The 17,546-nt window shown below is 36.0% G+C and overlaps 1 protein-coding gene across 2 annotated transcripts in view; it reads left to right on the top strand.

Annotated features, from left to right (window-relative positions):
• rad50 (DNA repair protein rad50) overlaps positions 1–17,546 on the top strand; it is a 124,885-nt gene that overhangs the window by 67,022 nt on the left and 40,317 nt on the right. For both annotated transcript variants that reach the window (XM_081727996.1, XM_081727997.1), the window contains exons 15-22: positions 869–989; positions 5,387–5,475; positions 8,832–8,969; positions 9,847–9,998; positions 11,263–11,468; positions 13,250–13,419; positions 14,089–14,289; positions 15,935–16,141. In XM_081727996.1, the coding sequence (XP_081584122.1) occupies positions 869–989; positions 5,387–5,475; positions 8,832–8,969; positions 9,847–9,998; positions 11,263–11,468; positions 13,250–13,419; positions 14,089–14,289; positions 15,935–16,141 (1,284 nt within the window). The remainder of the gene's footprint in view (positions 1–868; positions 990–5,386; positions 5,476–8,831; positions 8,970–9,846; positions 9,999–11,262; positions 11,469–13,249; positions 13,420–14,088; positions 14,290–15,934; positions 16,142–17,546) is intronic.

The following is a 17,546-nucleotide window of genomic DNA, read 5'->3' as shown; positions in this document are numbered from 1 at the left end:
CCGGCCAAGTACGTTTGTAATGCACAATATCGTGTCCGTGGATTTTGTTGGGGTACTCCTGTTTCCTCCCATTTTCTCATTCCACCAATTCTTTCTGCACTCCTTTATAAAACATGGAACTGTAATTGATTTTTGTTTCCCTTGTAATCTAGTTTAAAATGCTAACACTTTGATCTGCACACACTTGTACAATAGAGAAAATAAAATCAAAATATGTTGTTCGACGAGCAGCATAATTTCTTAAGGAACACATGAGGAAATGACAATTGGTCATTGAAACGTTGCATGAAATTGCTATTTACCATTTGAATGCTTAAGTGAATACAACTTGTAAATTATTGATCGTAGCTTTGGAAAATTCAAGATTGCTAATAAAACTCTCAACAGCTCGTGTTGATCCCTTTAATTGGAACTGTTGGAGCAGGTGTACTATGGAGAACAGCAGATGGGCAATAGCGAATAGAAAGTGTAAGTGACAAACACCTAATTAAGAGTTTCATAACAGGTGCGCAAAAGAGAAAGTGACTACATTAATTAAACATTTACTTTTTAGAGCCAATTAAAAGTTTACGTTTTGTAAAGAGAAACCGGGTGTGTCTTGCATTCAGATTGTATATAAGCTGTCAAAATTGGATATTTCTCTCATAATGTGTCTGAGGAAGGCTATGTTACATAGCCAAAACTGTAACACAAATATATAATCTTAATATATATATATATATATATATATATATATATATATATATACTGCTTTGGTCAGTTGGCAAGTCAGTTTTATTAGCAAAAGTGAATACAATTTTAACTTTTAAGGAAATTTAATTACAGTGTATGAAAATGTAACATTTGATTGATTTTATATTACTTTCAGGGCCGAGAAGTAAAAGAACTCAACAAAAAGTTAAATAATAAGCAGAACGAACTTACAAAATTGGAATCGGAGAGGAAGTACGTGAAAGATAAATTGAAACGGAAAGAAGAGGAACTTCGTAGTGAGTAATTCTTAAATGTTACAATTCACTGTTGTATAAGTTATGATGCAACTTTGTGAAGTTGAATTACTCGTTGTATTCCACAGAGTTAAAAATCAGTATACAGTATGCTTCAATTCAAACATTACGGATTTTGAGCAGGAAAAGCCCAAATGTTGTTTATTCTGGTGACCTTTATTCGCATACAATGGGACGAAAGAACATAGTGGAATGAAGTATTGTGAAATCCCTGATATGCTAAAGACAGTACAGTGAGAGAGGCTTATAAAGTTATACTCTGTAGCGTCCTGTATTTAAGAATACATGTGTAAACTTGAGCTTCTTAATCTCTCTGAATACAAGGATTGTTGAATTGATAATCATTTTATAAGTGTACTTTGAATTTCTCGAATCAGTTAAATATAATAAAAATTTTCATCGCATCTTAAGTTGGAGGTCTCAGACTCAATTCTTAATATTTATACACTACTAGCTAAGAAAATTACCGATTTGTTCCGTTAGTCAGTCACATTTTACTATTATTGAAGCGCTCTCGGGTATCGGTCATTTTCGATCATTTTTATATATCTCCCTCCCCTCCCCCAAATTACGGGGCTGAATTTGGATTAAAACGGCATCGGAAGTGTCACTGTTCATCTCAGCGACCCCGAAAACTATGAAAACTATGGATTCGGCACTAATATCGGTCGTTTTTATATATCTCCTTCCCCTTCCCCAAGTTGTGGGGTTGAATTTTGATTTAGACGGTATTGGAAGTATCACAGCTCATCTCAGCGATCCCAAAAACAATGATTTCGATACTAATGTCGGTCATTTTCGATCATTATATATCTCCCTCCCCTAATTTGCACCGTCAAAGTAAAGTGATAAAAGCCATTCCAGGCCCGAATCTCATTTATGTTGAAAATTTGATCGAGATCCGTCGGGTGATTGAAGAGTTATTAAATCACGAACATAGTCACTTTCATTTTTATTTATATAGAAGATATATCGCTTGACATATAACACGCTGAAATTTTGTACAATGCAAGTATCGACAAGGAGATATTGACATATTCTGCAATATTACCAGATAAACAGTGTGCCAACCCAATATAAAGTTATATATTTTTTCTAATAGTTGTACGTTAGATTATTATATATTTAAAATCTACATATTGCAGGGTTCCTACTGGTTAGGGAAGTCAGGGAAAATGGTTGCGAGTCAGGAAAGCTCAGGGTAAAAGACTGAAAATCAGGGAAATTTTATAAAATATATTTTTTCTAACATTAATTGTACACCAATTTCAGCTTAGCCAACCATTATATGGAACTTAGATTTTTATGGAGGAAAGTAGAATGTAAGTATGAGGAATTGATTACTATCTGTGTGTGTATAAAATAAATGTTCTCATATATAAATATTCAGTTACTTATTCCTCATTTTTATGTCAACGTCATCCGATACCTGTCATGAAAGTCAGGGAATTTCCTGCCAAAGGTCAGAGAAATAGATTTCTCCAGATCAGTAGGAACCCTGTATTGAACGAAAACTTCACCATATTTATTATTCAATGTTAGAAAATAAGGACGCTAAAGTATCACAGTTATCATAAAGAACAAATTTGGGATGCCTTTACAACAGCAATAGACGAACGGGCCAATTCATATCCAAAATACCTTAATATTGAATACAAGATCATGATAAGGCATCGAATAAATAGGCATAAAATTATAAGGGACTGAAAGCGTGACTTCTCTCGAGAAAGGCTTTATTTCGAAAATCTCCTTAGATAAATATCACATCCAATCAAACATATCTTTGCAATAGTCTTAATGATCGTAATACTGTTTACCGTTCAGGAGATATGATAAGCATTAGCAGGGTTTGCAATAATGCTTAAATTTTGTAACTGTGAGAACTTGTAATTAAAATTATCGAAAAGTGTTGTTATAATGTTATAGAAACAAAGGAGAGCAACAATCGTTATAAAAAAGTCTCACAAATGTATCATTTCACGCAGTGTAGCAATCCGTATTACTGTTTTTCATTCTCTGGAATGATTTGAGATATCATATTGCTCTAGACGGCATTGAGTTTTACGTCTTTAGGAAACCATCTATGTGATTGAATGTGGTATTTATCTAAGAATTTTTCGACATAAAGGCTTTCGAAAACAGTTAACTTTTCAATACCTTGTAACTTGATTCGAAATACGTCATATCATGAGTGGTATTTCGACATTAATTAATGTACTTCAACTATATATTGCTCCATCCGTCTCACTTGTGTTATTACTGTTGTAGAGACACTTCAGATTTTGATATTCATGACATTGTGGCATCCTTATTTTGTAACACTGAATAAGGAATGGGTAGTGTAAGTTCTCGTTTAATATGCAGATTTGAAGTATGTAATAATTTGATAGAGCGCACTTTGAAAAGAAATTACAAGTTCATGTTGGATTGGCAACACTGTTAATCTGGTAGTACTGCTGAGCACATCAAGCAATGTTCTCTGTCAATATTTGCATTGTACAAAATTTTAGCATTTTTATCTGTTAGTTTAAAAATTGCGAAGGCATTTCAAGGTAAATGGTCCACGCCATATATGTATAGCTTTGTCTGCATATATATTTATATTGATGTATAGAGTGAACTATTCATCTTCAAACGCACTGTATATATATATATATATATATATAAATGTACTGTATGTCAATATTATATAAACGTTAATTAAAACTACATCTTTTACCATTTCTTGTTTTAAGATACAGAGTTTGAAATAACACTTGAAAACCATCTAATATATACTTATATAACAGTTGAATATTATCAAATTACTAAGATTCATGTTTTAGTTTCAAGTGCAGATATAAACGTACATCTTGAAAACAGTTTAAGTCATGAAGATAAACAAATATTTAAACTCGTTTTACAATATGTAAAGAATATGATATCTCAAAATTCGTTGACATTTTACGTTAGATTATTTGTGATGAGACTTTATTCACTGTCAGCTCTCTGGTCTCTGTAAAGTTAAAAATGTTAGTGACAGTATGGCGAAACAGGAAAGAATAATATTAATGACAGGAGTAAACAACCAATTTAAACTTATCTTTACACATGACAATCCTCTGTAGGTGGGAATTTAATAACTTTCAAATAATGAAAAAGTGATTTGACTGGACTGGGATCTCCGGCGTACCATACTGATGCTTTGACCACTACGCCACCCAGTCCGCTTCCCAGAACAGCCACTCTCTCTCACACTCCTGCAGTCACTGCTCTCCACTCAGACCAAATGTCTTGTATCACAGCCTAGCTGCTGTGCTTGGACAATCCATTGTCCATATATTGAGAACACCTAATATTAATGAAAGGAGGAAATAACTTTCTGAGTGGAAAACACCGACTGCAGGAGTTAGAGAGTGTTTGTTTGTTCTTGGAAGCGGACTGGGTGGCGTAGTGGTTAACGCATCGGTACGGTATGCCGGAGATCGAGTTACGGTCCAGTCAAATCACTTTTTCACTTGTTTCTAAGTTATTGAATTCGCACCTACAGAGGATTTGGTGTGTGAATATCGGTTGTTTGCTCCTTTCATTAATATATGAAATCACAACCATCATAAGGTGTTCTCAATATATAGACATTGGATTGTCCAAGTACAGCAGCTAGGCTGTGGTACAAGCCATGCGGTTTGAGTGGAGAGCACCGATTCCAGGAGTGAGAGAGTGTTCGGCTGTTCTAGGAAACGGACTGGATGGCGTAGTGCAATACATCAGCATGGTATGCTAGAAATCCCGGGTTCGGAGTCCCAGTTTACATTTTTTCACCCTTTGTAAGGAAGGAAAGATAATTTATAAAAGAAGGAAGAGTAGAAGCGTGCTTTGTTGAGCCAATAACCATACTTAAAGACATTTAAGAAATTAAATTATTATCATTATAAATTTCATTAATTAATTAATTCACTTTGTCTTTATCATTTTTCACCTAGTAAATTGATTAATACTTGAAATGTAGAAATTGTAGTGTTTAGTTAGTGTTTAATTAATATTCTTTCATGCTCTCGCCTATGGTCCGAATGGTTACGGGTTCGATTTCTGATGGGGACACCCAATCAGAAAGGTACAAATACCTTTCCAGGGCAACCATCCTACTGAAGATTTTCCTGAATTCCCCTCATTCATACCAGGCAAATACCGGGATAGTACCTATAAAAGATCCCGAGCCGCTTCCTTTCCTTCACCTTTTTCCCGAGAAATGTGATCGCCGAGAGACATCATCCCTCATACGTGATGGGTTCAAATAACCTTAGATGTCGAATTTCTTTGCATCTTTTTTTGTTTGTTTGTATGTATGTTTGTTTTAGTTTTCTTTCTTTAATACGTTTGAACACTTCATTATCTTGCAGTGTTCGAGGAGCAGATAAACGAAGAATGTGATAACCAAGACTTCGAAGACGTTTTAACGACCGTAAAAGAACAGTTGGATTCTCTGCAGGTATAGTGGAGATGTTGCTTTTTGTTCTTAAAAAAAAAATAAAATAAATGAACTCCAGAGAAATTGTAATTGGACAGGAATATTTTTAAAAGGAGTGCACTAATTTCTAAGTAGGATGAAACTTCAGAAAGATAAGTGAAGTTAAAAATAATAATAATAAAAAAAAAATAATAAAATACTACATAGTAACAAGCGATATTCTTGTTCTGCAAGAGTGATCTTTCGTAGGCAGGTGGATGCTTGTTATTTCTTATATGGAGTGTTACTTGTTTAGTCTCTGGTATGGATATTAAACCTTGTGTAAAACCTGAATACTGGTTCGGATCCCACTTTAATTAGTATCTTCGGTACTGAAGAGAGTCATAAACTCCATTTAATCAGTCCTTACTCTGTAGGTATTGGTTGACCGCGTTATGTCCATGCATGATTGCTTGTTTCACTAACAAGAGGGTGAAGAGTTAACCTCTTTGGGTCTTTTTTAATATCTGAATGAAAATGTGGGATCGCTAGGGTAGGAATACATGTAGGACTAGCACTCCTATGTTTTTTTAAAGCATTGAGTAGGTTGAGAGGTCGTGATTCGGGTGGTAGATGAGGAAGAGCATTACTCTGCTGCTGCTCGTAAAAAGATGAAAGGCACAGGACAGCCTGACGATGAACTCAAAGCATGTTCCATTAAATATCGGGCATATGCCGTATGAGCATTCTACTGTTTGCTTTTCGTGAAATTGGAATTATCCGACTTTCCCCGATTTGAGACTCGCAGGTTAGCGTCTCGCATTGGCGCCTCAACAATGAGTATACATTTTTTTAAAAACTTTTTGTATAAACTATAATGCTTGTGTTAAATCAAACAACACATATAACCACATAATCAACATATACAAAAAGAAATACATATACTTACTGCCCGTTTTCTGTGTGGGATAGTGTATTTAATGATTGATTTTTTTTTTCCTCTTTATTTATCAACTCGCAAAGTGACCATGAGTGAAGCGTTAGGACACCTCCAGTGTTAAACAAGTCTTTTGGGTATTATTCTTGTAATTATTTACCTGCATTTCTTTCTCATTACCAGCGAGAATCGAAATGTTTTTATTTCTTTTCCTTTTCCTTTATTTAGTATTTGCTTCACTGTAAAAGAATATAGTGTGGTCGGTGAAGATGTGACGTTAGGGACAGTGAATCATGTGTAGAAGTGAGGATTTTCTTGTTATGTATATTTAATTAAAGTAATAATGTTGAACTAGAATCCACTTTAATTCTATAATCTATTTATGATTTTTTGTGAAGATACATCAGGTCTGCTTTAAGAGAATTGATAATTTAAGTATCTTAGTATTTAGAGGGAGTTTGCTTCATTCATTAGGATTTAGGTAGCTACTGAAGATCAGGGAACAAAATCAAAATGAAAACAAGAGGAACACCAAGGAAACGTATAGATCAAGGTAAGTTCAGTAAGAATTTTCCAAGCCTACTATTTCTATGGTAGACAGGCATCTCTGCTGTTCCATTTTCTTCGTTTGGCTGTACGACCTAGGCTTTTTGTAGGTAAGCCGTCCAACCTTACTCCGTTCAGTCTAGTTGTCTACAAAGTGGATAAACTAAATGAATCAGCATCAGGTTTGAAGAATTCTGTGGAGAATTATGCCTTCAAAATAATGATCATAAATGAAGTTGTATGTGGCATACGTTGTGAACAGAGGAAGCAAGATTGATCGCATATACAAGGTAACCAAAGAAGTTCTTGCCGTTTTTGACGTCCCAATCATTCACTCATGGAGAGAAACCGAAGTGACGCGCGTGCCTGCCAGGTGATCGGGAATTAGTCTGACTTTTAGCTTTCAGTAATACAGATACGTTGCGCACATACATCAGTCATCGTTTGTCCAGTGTCGAAGAGAAATGGAGGTATCGAAGCAGCTTATTCGCGTGTGTCTGGTCTGTTGGTCTGTCAGCTTCCGCATCAAGTCGCCGCATATCTGAGACATTTGGGGAGAATGCCATGAACAAACGCACCGCCAGTCATTGGTTTCACAAACTTCGTTCGGGAGATGTGAGCCTTTCGGATGAACCTCCCAGTGGACGGCCACATGTGTTGGATGACGAGGCCCTGAAAGCAGCCATCGAGAACGACACTGGTGTAACGTGTGATGAACTTGCAGAAAGATTCCATATTTCCGCTGAAACAGTCAGACTGCACCTGCATGGGATAGGGAAGTCATACAAGTTAAGCAAGTAGATACCCATACATTGTCGCAGCAACAAGAAACATCACAGCCTGTTGGTCTTTACTCACTCCTCACCTGAATACATCCATCTTTGATCGCTTGTTCACTGCTGACAAAAAGTGGGTGCTCTGAGACACACCCAAGCGTACCAGACATTGGTTGTCGCCACGTGATCCTGTTCCTGTCACTTCAACACAACCTTTGCACCCAAGAAAGGTTATGGTTTCTATATGATGGAATTATCGGCAAGTGATGCATTCCGAGTTCCTTCCACCTGGTCAGACCATCACTGACCTCTACTCTCATCCTTGCAAAGAGTGCACCATGCATTGCGGCAGGACCCGGCATAGGTGAATCGCAAGGGTGTACTGTTCCTGCACGACAGTGTCAAGCCACATGAGGCAAAGGGAGACCCTTCAGCAACCTGGCTGGGAGAGACTGTCATGCATCATATTCACCTGACCTTCTGCCAACAGAGTGTCACTTGTATTCCCTTGACAACCACTCCCGTGGGAGACTCTTCGTAAATAATGGATATCTGCGCAACGCATTCACAGAATATTTTGCATCCACGATTTTTTGCGACGGTAACATCAATTATTAAAAAGAGCACTGGCACACTTCACAAATTTCTAGTAATACTAAACCCTATTAATAATTTGGAAAATTATGAACGAAATTGTGAATGTATCTTTAATAGTTTCTTATCTGGTTCGAACTGTGATGCATTGATTCTCAGAAGTGAAGTTAAATTCGTCAAATTAGGAATCATGTTGCAGGCCAGATAGAACCTTTCAGAGAGTTGCGTCTGGCCCACGGGCCATAGTGTGCCCATCACTGGTCTAGATAGACTGTAAGGTATTCTAAGAAAGTTTCACAGCTAAAGTTCTTCGAACATTTAGGATCGTGACAGTTATTGGCACTTGTATTTTACCAACAAAATGTATCACTATTATTTGCGCTTTAGGTCGCTTTCGAATTTTGGTATGTTTTTCATTTTTTTTATTGTTATTTTTTTCATTTTTTATTTTACTTTTTATTATGTTGTTTTAAAAGTTGTGATATTTCATGTACTTTTACTGCAACTTCCTTGTAAAAAGTAACTTCTTTAAAATTTGTTTTCAGGAAAGGAAAGGTACCTTCGGAGCTTCGGAACATATGTTAAAAATGTATACAAGAAAGTTAAGGGAAAACAATCCTTGCTGCCCTCTTTGTCATCGCGAGTTTGATTCAGAACGTGAAGTGGAAGATCTTATAGCAGAGGTACACATAAAAGTTTATACATAATTCTGTTTGTTATTAGATAATAAGAAGTAAAATATTTGCTTGCTTTCTCAGTGAAATTAAATTGTTTTTGTAATAATTTAAATGGCAAGCACTATAGTTTACATTTGCAGTATGCTTTCAAATATTTGAAAGTTCATACAAAGATATGTAAAAGATTATCTGAAACTTGTGTAGTGTGGCTGTTACTGTTCTCATGCATGCTGAGACATATTAAGGATACGATCAAATTCCTAGAATTTCTTTGTGATTAAGTGATTAAATATTCGTGCGTCTCATATGAGAAACCTTTGAAGTATATGTGATTCGCATCCTGTGTAATGCATAGATAAACGTCTCATATAGCCAATACAGAAAATCGATGCTATAAACAGTGGAATTTCGATCTTTATCATGTATATTTCACTTGTTATTTTGTAATAGTGAACATGGCAACTCTTCTATTTAGACAACGAAAACAGTTAGTACCATATTTATGCGAATCTATGCACACCTTTTTTGTCCAGCTTGTAGTATCCAAAATTATTAAGCCTCTATATGTATAAATGAAGAGCAGTGCAATTATTACAAAATTGTAGGTAAATATTGAGTTACTGTCTTAAAATTGTTCATAATAAGAAACAATCTACAATTTAATGTAAATTATGCGCTTTAAAGTAGTAGAAATATGTATAAAAGCTACATGACCAAAAATTTGGAGAATGTACAGTATTCTGTATAAATCCACTTTTCTATGTTCGTAATATAAATGGAATGCGAAGGAGTACGTCACTTTTGCTGCAATATCAAAATTATCTTGGTTATCTTACATCAATTATCTTTGAATATCTACATTTAAATTTGTGTTTGGTTTCAGATGAATCGAAAAGTTCGAGAAATTCCAAGTAAACTGAACGAGACAGTAACTAGTTTGAAAGAGACTGAGAATAAATACAATAAGCTTCAACAGCTGAAACCAACGTGTGAGAGGATAACGGCTATGAAGGCTAATGAAATACCCGTTTTAAAGTAAGTATATGTTTTTCATGTTAGTCGAATAGTCAGCGCGTGTGTGCTTAGTGCAAATGGAATCGGGTTCGAGTAGTTATAGATACCTAAAATTTTTGGTGTTGACTCTGCACCACTCGTGAGCCAGTTGGGAAGCCACTAAATTTAAGAAGTGGCGCTTTTCAGTCTTAAGAAGCCAGAAAAACTACGATGGCAGCTGATGTGTTGACCTTACATCTTCCAACAAGAGAAGTTCTCTGGGTAGCTATAGTTCTTCGTTTGCTCACACTTCAGGAAGTTATATATTCACTTGATCAAGCACAGTGTTAAAGCAAAGTAATTGAGAGCCAAATTCCAACTTTTATTCATTTTTATGTATTATTCTTTAAAAAAAAAAAAAAATGAATTTATACTTATAAAAATAAATCTTTAAGTTTTACGTTCCACGGTTATGTCGGCTAGGCTAAAGGAAACGGTGACGGTGAGAAATGAATGAAATGGTGGAACGAAGAAAGCGGGAGAACCCCGAGAAAACCCACGCACACGGTATTTGTCCACTACAAAGCTCACTTGGCCCGAGCTGGGATAGAACTAAGAACCCCATACACCAGAGGTTAACGCTCTACCACTTAGCCGCCACAGCCCTCTCCTTATAAAAACAGTGACAACATTCTTTCACCATGATGATCTAAGGGCATTCAATGTAATTTATGGAGCAAAGGTTCTTTACACTGGTGATAGTTTAACAACGTATCTTTAGATTACTTTCTTTCGTTGATTAACCATATCGTAAAATTCTACGATACACGTAGAACGTGGTTTTCAGCTACCTGGAAAAGTCAGGGAATTCAGCTTACTCGTATAAAGTCCTGAAAAAACCAGAGAATTTCGTGAAAAGCTGAAAAAACCTGTAAAAGTCAGGGAACCGTAAGTACGAATTTTTGCTTCTCAGAACCCATTTCTCTTGCCTTACTCGGCAAAAACCCTTGTCAGGGAAAACAGTTTACAAAAATCTGGGATCTCTGCTGGAGGATGGTGTACAAGATTGTTGAATTGAAAGGATCAGTATTACAGCTGCTGTGAACTTAACGTAAGAAGCACTTTCTGTGCTTTTTAATCCCTGTACTTAACATTTGAAAAGGATGAAACTTCCCAAACTTATTACGTTGTAGTATGTAGAAAGATATTTACGTTTCAACTCTTTTTGGTAATGGTCCTATATTTGAGAATGTATATTTTGTGAGTTTGCTTACTAACAGATATGTATATGCATTTGTATCTCCAGATCAGAATTACAGAAAGTCGACAATAATGTGGAATTGGTAAAAAAGGAAATAAATCAATTAAAGGAAAGACTGATTGAACCACAGCAGGACGAGGAAATGGCGAAAAGTATTCAGGGAGACGTAGTACTTTTGGATCAGTACCAGACAGAGCTTAGGAAGTTAGAAGCAGAGATTGAGGCTGTTGAAGAAAAGCTTCCTGCTGGAGGTATGTATTGATCGATTAATGAATCTCTTCCCAAAAAATTCTCAAATATGCCCTGACTTCAAAGTGGGTCCAAAGTAGACAAAAGATAAGCCTTGGCAGCAGTGAATATGGAATGTGTCAGCTGGAAGCGTTAGGTATCACGGTTCCTAGTGTTCGGAATCACGCGTGTTGTGATATATTGTTTCACGATATATTTCAGTTTTTTTTTTTTTTTAATAATAATAATAATAATAATACATGTATAAGCGTAAAATAATATATCGCAGCATGCGTTATTCCGAACATGAGGAACCGTGGAACTGGCGCTCTCTCACACTTCCGATTTCATGTCGACGAATTGTTCCATCACTGTTGTCAACGGTTACTTTTTTGTTTTGCCTACTTTGGACTCATTTTTAAGTCCAAGCATATCTGAGAATTCTGTTGGGAGCATGACTGGGAATTATAATCTGTAGAGAATCCACTGCGCACATATTGAACATTGCTGCAATATGCATTTTTGGATGGCATATATATGCGACTTTCTTCATGCTGATAGGCACAATCACTCCACGGTTTCTCATGTTCGAAATAACACTGTTGCAATGTAGCTTTTTAACGATTTTGAATGGCCCTAACTCTAAAACTAGGCACAGTTTCCGATAGGTTCATATATACTTTACTTTCTTAGCTTGGTGTCAGAAATCACCTCCCAAACGTTGTCGGTGTTGTTTTGAAAACCCTATATATGTTTATTTATTGAAAAGCGTTCCAGATGCATCCTGCAAGGTTAATTTACATTGGAACAATTAATGGTCAACAACAATGGGTGAAAAAGTAGAAGTTATTTGACGACGGTCTATTTAAACACATCATTACAGCATGGCTAATGCACCGACATGGTCAGCAGGAGACTCAGATTCGATACCCGGTCGCATTTTTTTTATACTTGCCAGGTTCAAATCGTCCCCAACCGGCTTCCTTTTGTACTCAAGCATAAAATTTATTCTTAACACTCCAAACGTGTACTAAACGATACGAGTGTAGTTGTCAACAGGACTCGCTGTTGCCATCGCTAAACTTATAGTAAAAATGGATATGTTTTGGTAATGTATCAATTACAATAGTAGTCTCACTAACCAAAAAGAACATTAAAGTACTCCTTTGAAAGTAATCTAACATATTAAATATGGATCTATAAAGATTATACAACGTGTTGATTAAGTTTGTACATCACGTTGTGAACAAGAGGATAAAAAATTACAATATCGTTCTGTTTTCCAGCAGGTCAACTGGAAGACCATTCGCAACTAGAAGGACTTGTTGATTTATCCTTCTCATGTAACAAGAAAATATGTGAGTTACGTCAATGGTGTTCCGCTTCCTGTGAAGCCGCCTGAGGATGATTTGGCCGCGCCGGCTTTACTAAAGATATACCGCATTGACTTGACACCTAGTCCTCCATTCCAAGCGCTGCTATCGGTTGAAGGAATTCCACTCCCTTTCGCTAAGGCTCTCTCGCTGAGGAACAGCTGAACCCTTATTGGCTCAACGAGTGGGTGTGTAGCGGGTGTGAGCTTTAGTTCACATTTTTGCCACGGCTCGACATTTTGGCAGCACTATACTTGAACATTATTTAATTCTCACGAATAGAGAAATTAGTTTGAGAAAATGACACTTCCTCCATTTATCGTATCATTTAAGTGTTTTGTCATTATTTTAATATGCCCCAACTAAAAAACCTTTAATTCGATCAATGTAATACAATGTGTCTTTAAAGTTTGTGTTACCTTTTCTTTCAGTTTCGACGAGAAACATTCATGAAGCCATGAATGAGCAGACTACTGTCCAGTCTGATTTAAGTTTACAGCGTAAAACAGTGGAAAACAAACAAGAGCAACTCAATAGTCATTCCGATCGAGTTCAAAAGCTTCGTGAGCAAAAGAATTCCCTCATGGCAGAGCAGCTGAAGGTAAGAATTTAGAGTTTTTGGTTCGAAAACTATTAAAATATCTGTATGTTTATTGTTGATCTTTTCCTTATGTTTTTGATTTTTTTTTTTTTAATGGGAACCCCAAATACTTTTTTTTTTTTTTTGTACAGTATAAGAATGGTTTAAAAACTTCAAAACTAATTTGTAAACATCTTTTTTGTATATTTCTTAAAAATACTTTTGTCGTACATCTAATTCCATATTAAGTCGTATAATCTAGATTACCATTTTGAATTTCATAATCGCACAGTGAACTCTGTTGTGATTTTTTACATCAAAGTCCTACCTAAACGAACAGTTCTTTCAAAAGCTATTAGGAATGCAAATGATATGAAAAGGTAATCATTTTGAAACTTTTCTAGTTTTACGCCCTGCTGGCTAAAGGAGAACGTTGATTAATACATTGAAAACTAAGCCCAAGCTAAACTCGGGCGACGCAAAATGTTCATCCATTCCATGGCCCCGAGTATAAAACGGGGATCCTTTTCGTAATACTGTATTTTAGATCATATATACAATCCTGAGTCGGGTTTATGTATCACGGAAATATTTGTCGTTTCTTTTGTCTTTTGCAAAGTATGTTAACAATTTCATTTTTAGTGATTCGTTGTTATTGGTAAATTGATTGAATGTATGCCTGTTTTATAGATTCAAGGTGACCTTCAACAAAGGAAACAATTGGAGGAGCGCCTGGAAGAGCTAGAATCGTTGGAAATTGTTCTTCAAGAAGAGTTGTCGCGAGCTCGTGAGAAATTAGGACCAGTTAAAAACTCTCTTGATGCTGCTCAGAGGGAGAAGAATGAAGCTAAAGAATCACACAAGAAACAACTCGATGAATTTCGAAAGAAGGTAAATTAAAATGATCATTTATAATTCACATAGCATTCACCTACTACATACATACAGTGCTTATAGAAAGCATAATATGTAATGGAAAGTAATTGGTTTTCAGAAACTTCGTTTTTATTTCTGTAAAGTGGAAATTTGTATTCAGATTGTATTCTTTTGATGTTTTGCACACATAACATGCTCCCAGAATTCTAGCAGGCATAGTACCAATTAGTTCCTAGTAGTCGTCTATTTTCTTCAAAGCTGGGCCATCTTTAGCTTAGTTCGTCCTGGGTTTCATCTGCTGCTGTTAAGAAATTCTACAATATTATTCGCATTTAACGAAAAACAATTTCTCAAAGATTTGGCGTACACCATTCGATAAATCTGATTGAGCTGAACAAAATGACATGAGTGAGTGCAAATTCTCATGCGTAGTTTTCGAGAAAAACTAGTTTTTTTTCTGTAAACCCGATAATTGTTACTATATGGTAACCATGTTACATATTAAAATGAAGTTGATCCTAAAATATACTTTTCTCAGGCTTTTCATTACAACACTAATAAGGCGACAATACATACTAATGGTTAATAAGATAAAGAGTCCAAAATTATAATCAACTCCTAGAGTTTTAGTTTTTGTTTAACTATAATGTTGAAAGTGTTTATGAATTGATAGATGACATGCATGAGGGTAAATTCTGATGCTTGCTTTTCCAGAAAATCGAGATAAACGAATTTTTATGATGCTAAAAAGTATGCCGTTTGTTGCCAATAATAAAAAAATGCTTTTATTTTGCTGAAACAATTCTTTTATTCATTCATGTAGTGTGTATGTTAGTAGCAGACTGTATCAGTTGTTGTTTTCCTTCTCCTAACAGTGATACACATACTCCTAGTAGTGATACATATTCCTAACAGTGACACACATACCCCTAACAGTAATGCACATACTCCTAATAGTGATAGGGGCCGCGGTGGCTCAGTGGTAGAGCGTTCACCTCTGGTGCTTGGGGTCCCGGGTTCGATCCCAGGCCTCGCCAAGTGAACTTTGTGGTGGACAGACACCGTATGCGTGGATTTTCTCGGGGTTATCCCTTTCCCCCCACTTTCTTCATTCCACCATTTCATTCATTATTCATCATCACCGTCTCCTTTAGCCTAACCGGCATAACCGTGGGACGTAAAACTCAAAGATTTCATTTCATTTTTTTTCCTAACAGTGATATACATTCCTAGCAATGATATACATACTTCCAGCAGTGACACACACACCCCTAACAGTGACAAACATTCTTCTAACAGTGACACTCATACTCCTAACAGTGACATACACTCCTAGCAATGATACATATACCCCTAACAGTGACACACATACTCCTAACAGTGACGCAAATACTCCAGTGACGCACACACTCCAAACAGTGACGCACACACTCCTAACAGTGATACATATACTCCTAACAGTGACACACGTACGCCTCACAGTGACACAAATATTCCTAAACAGCGATCCACATGCTCCTAACAGTTATTTAAAGAAGTTTATTTGTATCAGGTTGAACAGTAGAAGTCCAGTTATTCCTTGTACGTTATTTGTTTTTATATAAACGTAATGCAATCGTAGTATTCATGCTAATTAACTTTTCGTATATTTATTACCCAGGTAATCGATCTTCAGCGGCGAGAAGCAGAAGTGAAAAAGATGACTGATACCATCTTTGATTTTGAAAGTAAGGGCATTCCTCAGAAATTAATGACAAGCGAACGAAATATGAGGGTATTTGAACAAGATAAATTGGAACTCGAAGAAAAGATAAGTGATTCTGCAGCGAAGATTGACAGCATTAAAAAAGATATTTCTACTCAGCAGGTATATTTTCTACTAATAATGATTAGTAATATAAGAATATCTTACGTTAAAGGCTAATGTATTGATTGAGAGTTGATGAACAAAAAGGCTTTCTCTTAAAAGCTTTATTTTGCAAGTTCTATTTTTATTCACAAGTAAAAAACTGTTAATAGTGGTACTAGGTAAGATGATTTCGAGATTCTCGAAATAACTTCTCTTTACGGGATACTAGTAGCAAGGAGCTGATAATGGATTAAACATCGTTATAGATCCCATTATAGAAATACAGGGTGTCCCACATAAAACCGGCACGCCTTACGTAGCGGTTAATTATCTCTAGTTAAATTGCTTGTGAGATGACATTGTCCCAAAAGTTGGCTACACTGCATTTTATCGGAAAGTTGCATGCAGCAGTGTGTTCGTGCGTCAGTTATTGTGAGAAGCTCGTGTTGTTTAGTTGTTGCAATGTGTTGATCAGTGCTTGTGGTAACAAGAAACATTTGTGACAGAAATGGGGCAGCTTGCATTAGAATAGACTTAACATCGTATGCTCTTTGTTTATGGGGCACATTGAAAAGCAAAGTGTATGATGACCATCCTCACACAATAGACAATCTTAAACAGAACATTACTTGAGAAATTAACATCACGCCTGCAGAATTCTAGCGTGTTGCTGGTAACGTCATCAAATGATATCAGCGATGCCTGGATACCCATGACCACCACTTCCACCATCTCTTATAAACAGGTAACTGTTTAAGTGTTACTTGAATCTCGTGCGTGAGGCGTACCGGTTTTATGTAGGACACCTTGTATTTGACTATTTCTTCAAGGAACAGATTTGTAAAGTTGAAGTTTAAACAAGTCTGAAATATTGTAAATCAACACCAGAGAAAGCAATAATATACCTTCATTTCTGTAAAAATATCGTAAAGTATTCATGTTTCTTTTTCTTTTACGCGCGCCGTTGCTGCACGGGATTCCGAGTATGATTTCCAGTGGGAGACCTTATAATTTAAATGCCATGTTTCATATAGCCTTGGTGCTAAAAATTGACGCTGAACTCCAGCCAACCAATCTTACTTTGAAGGATCATAAGTAGCGTATCCATCAGATCTAAAAATAACTGAAGAATCGCTCCCTTGCTTCCCCATAAACCTAACTAGATTTTTTTCTTCACTGCGTCGTTATTAGCAGTATTTAATTTTTAAATTATAAAAAAGTCTTGATTTATCTTTTTTAACCTATTTTCCTACTCTCTTTTTTTTTCAAACATAATTGCTGCATATTGCCGTCGAAATTATGGAAAAAATTTTCCTCATTTTACAGAATGTTAAATGTAGCAAACTTGTAAGTTACTAAGTTAAGCATACATCTTTCATGGTACGTGTGCAACAGAAATACAGAAGGTCGTATCTGTTTTATG

Source organism: Thermobia domestica, chromosome 10, assembly GCF_964235325.1.
Source record: "Thermobia domestica chromosome 10, izTheDome1.hap1.1, whole genome shotgun sequence".
NCBI lineage: Eukaryota > Metazoa > Arthropoda > Insecta > Zygentoma > Lepismatidae > Thermobia > Thermobia domestica.
The sequence above is the reverse complement of the archived record's forward strand: the minus strand, read 5'-3'. Positions and strand labels throughout refer to the sequence as shown.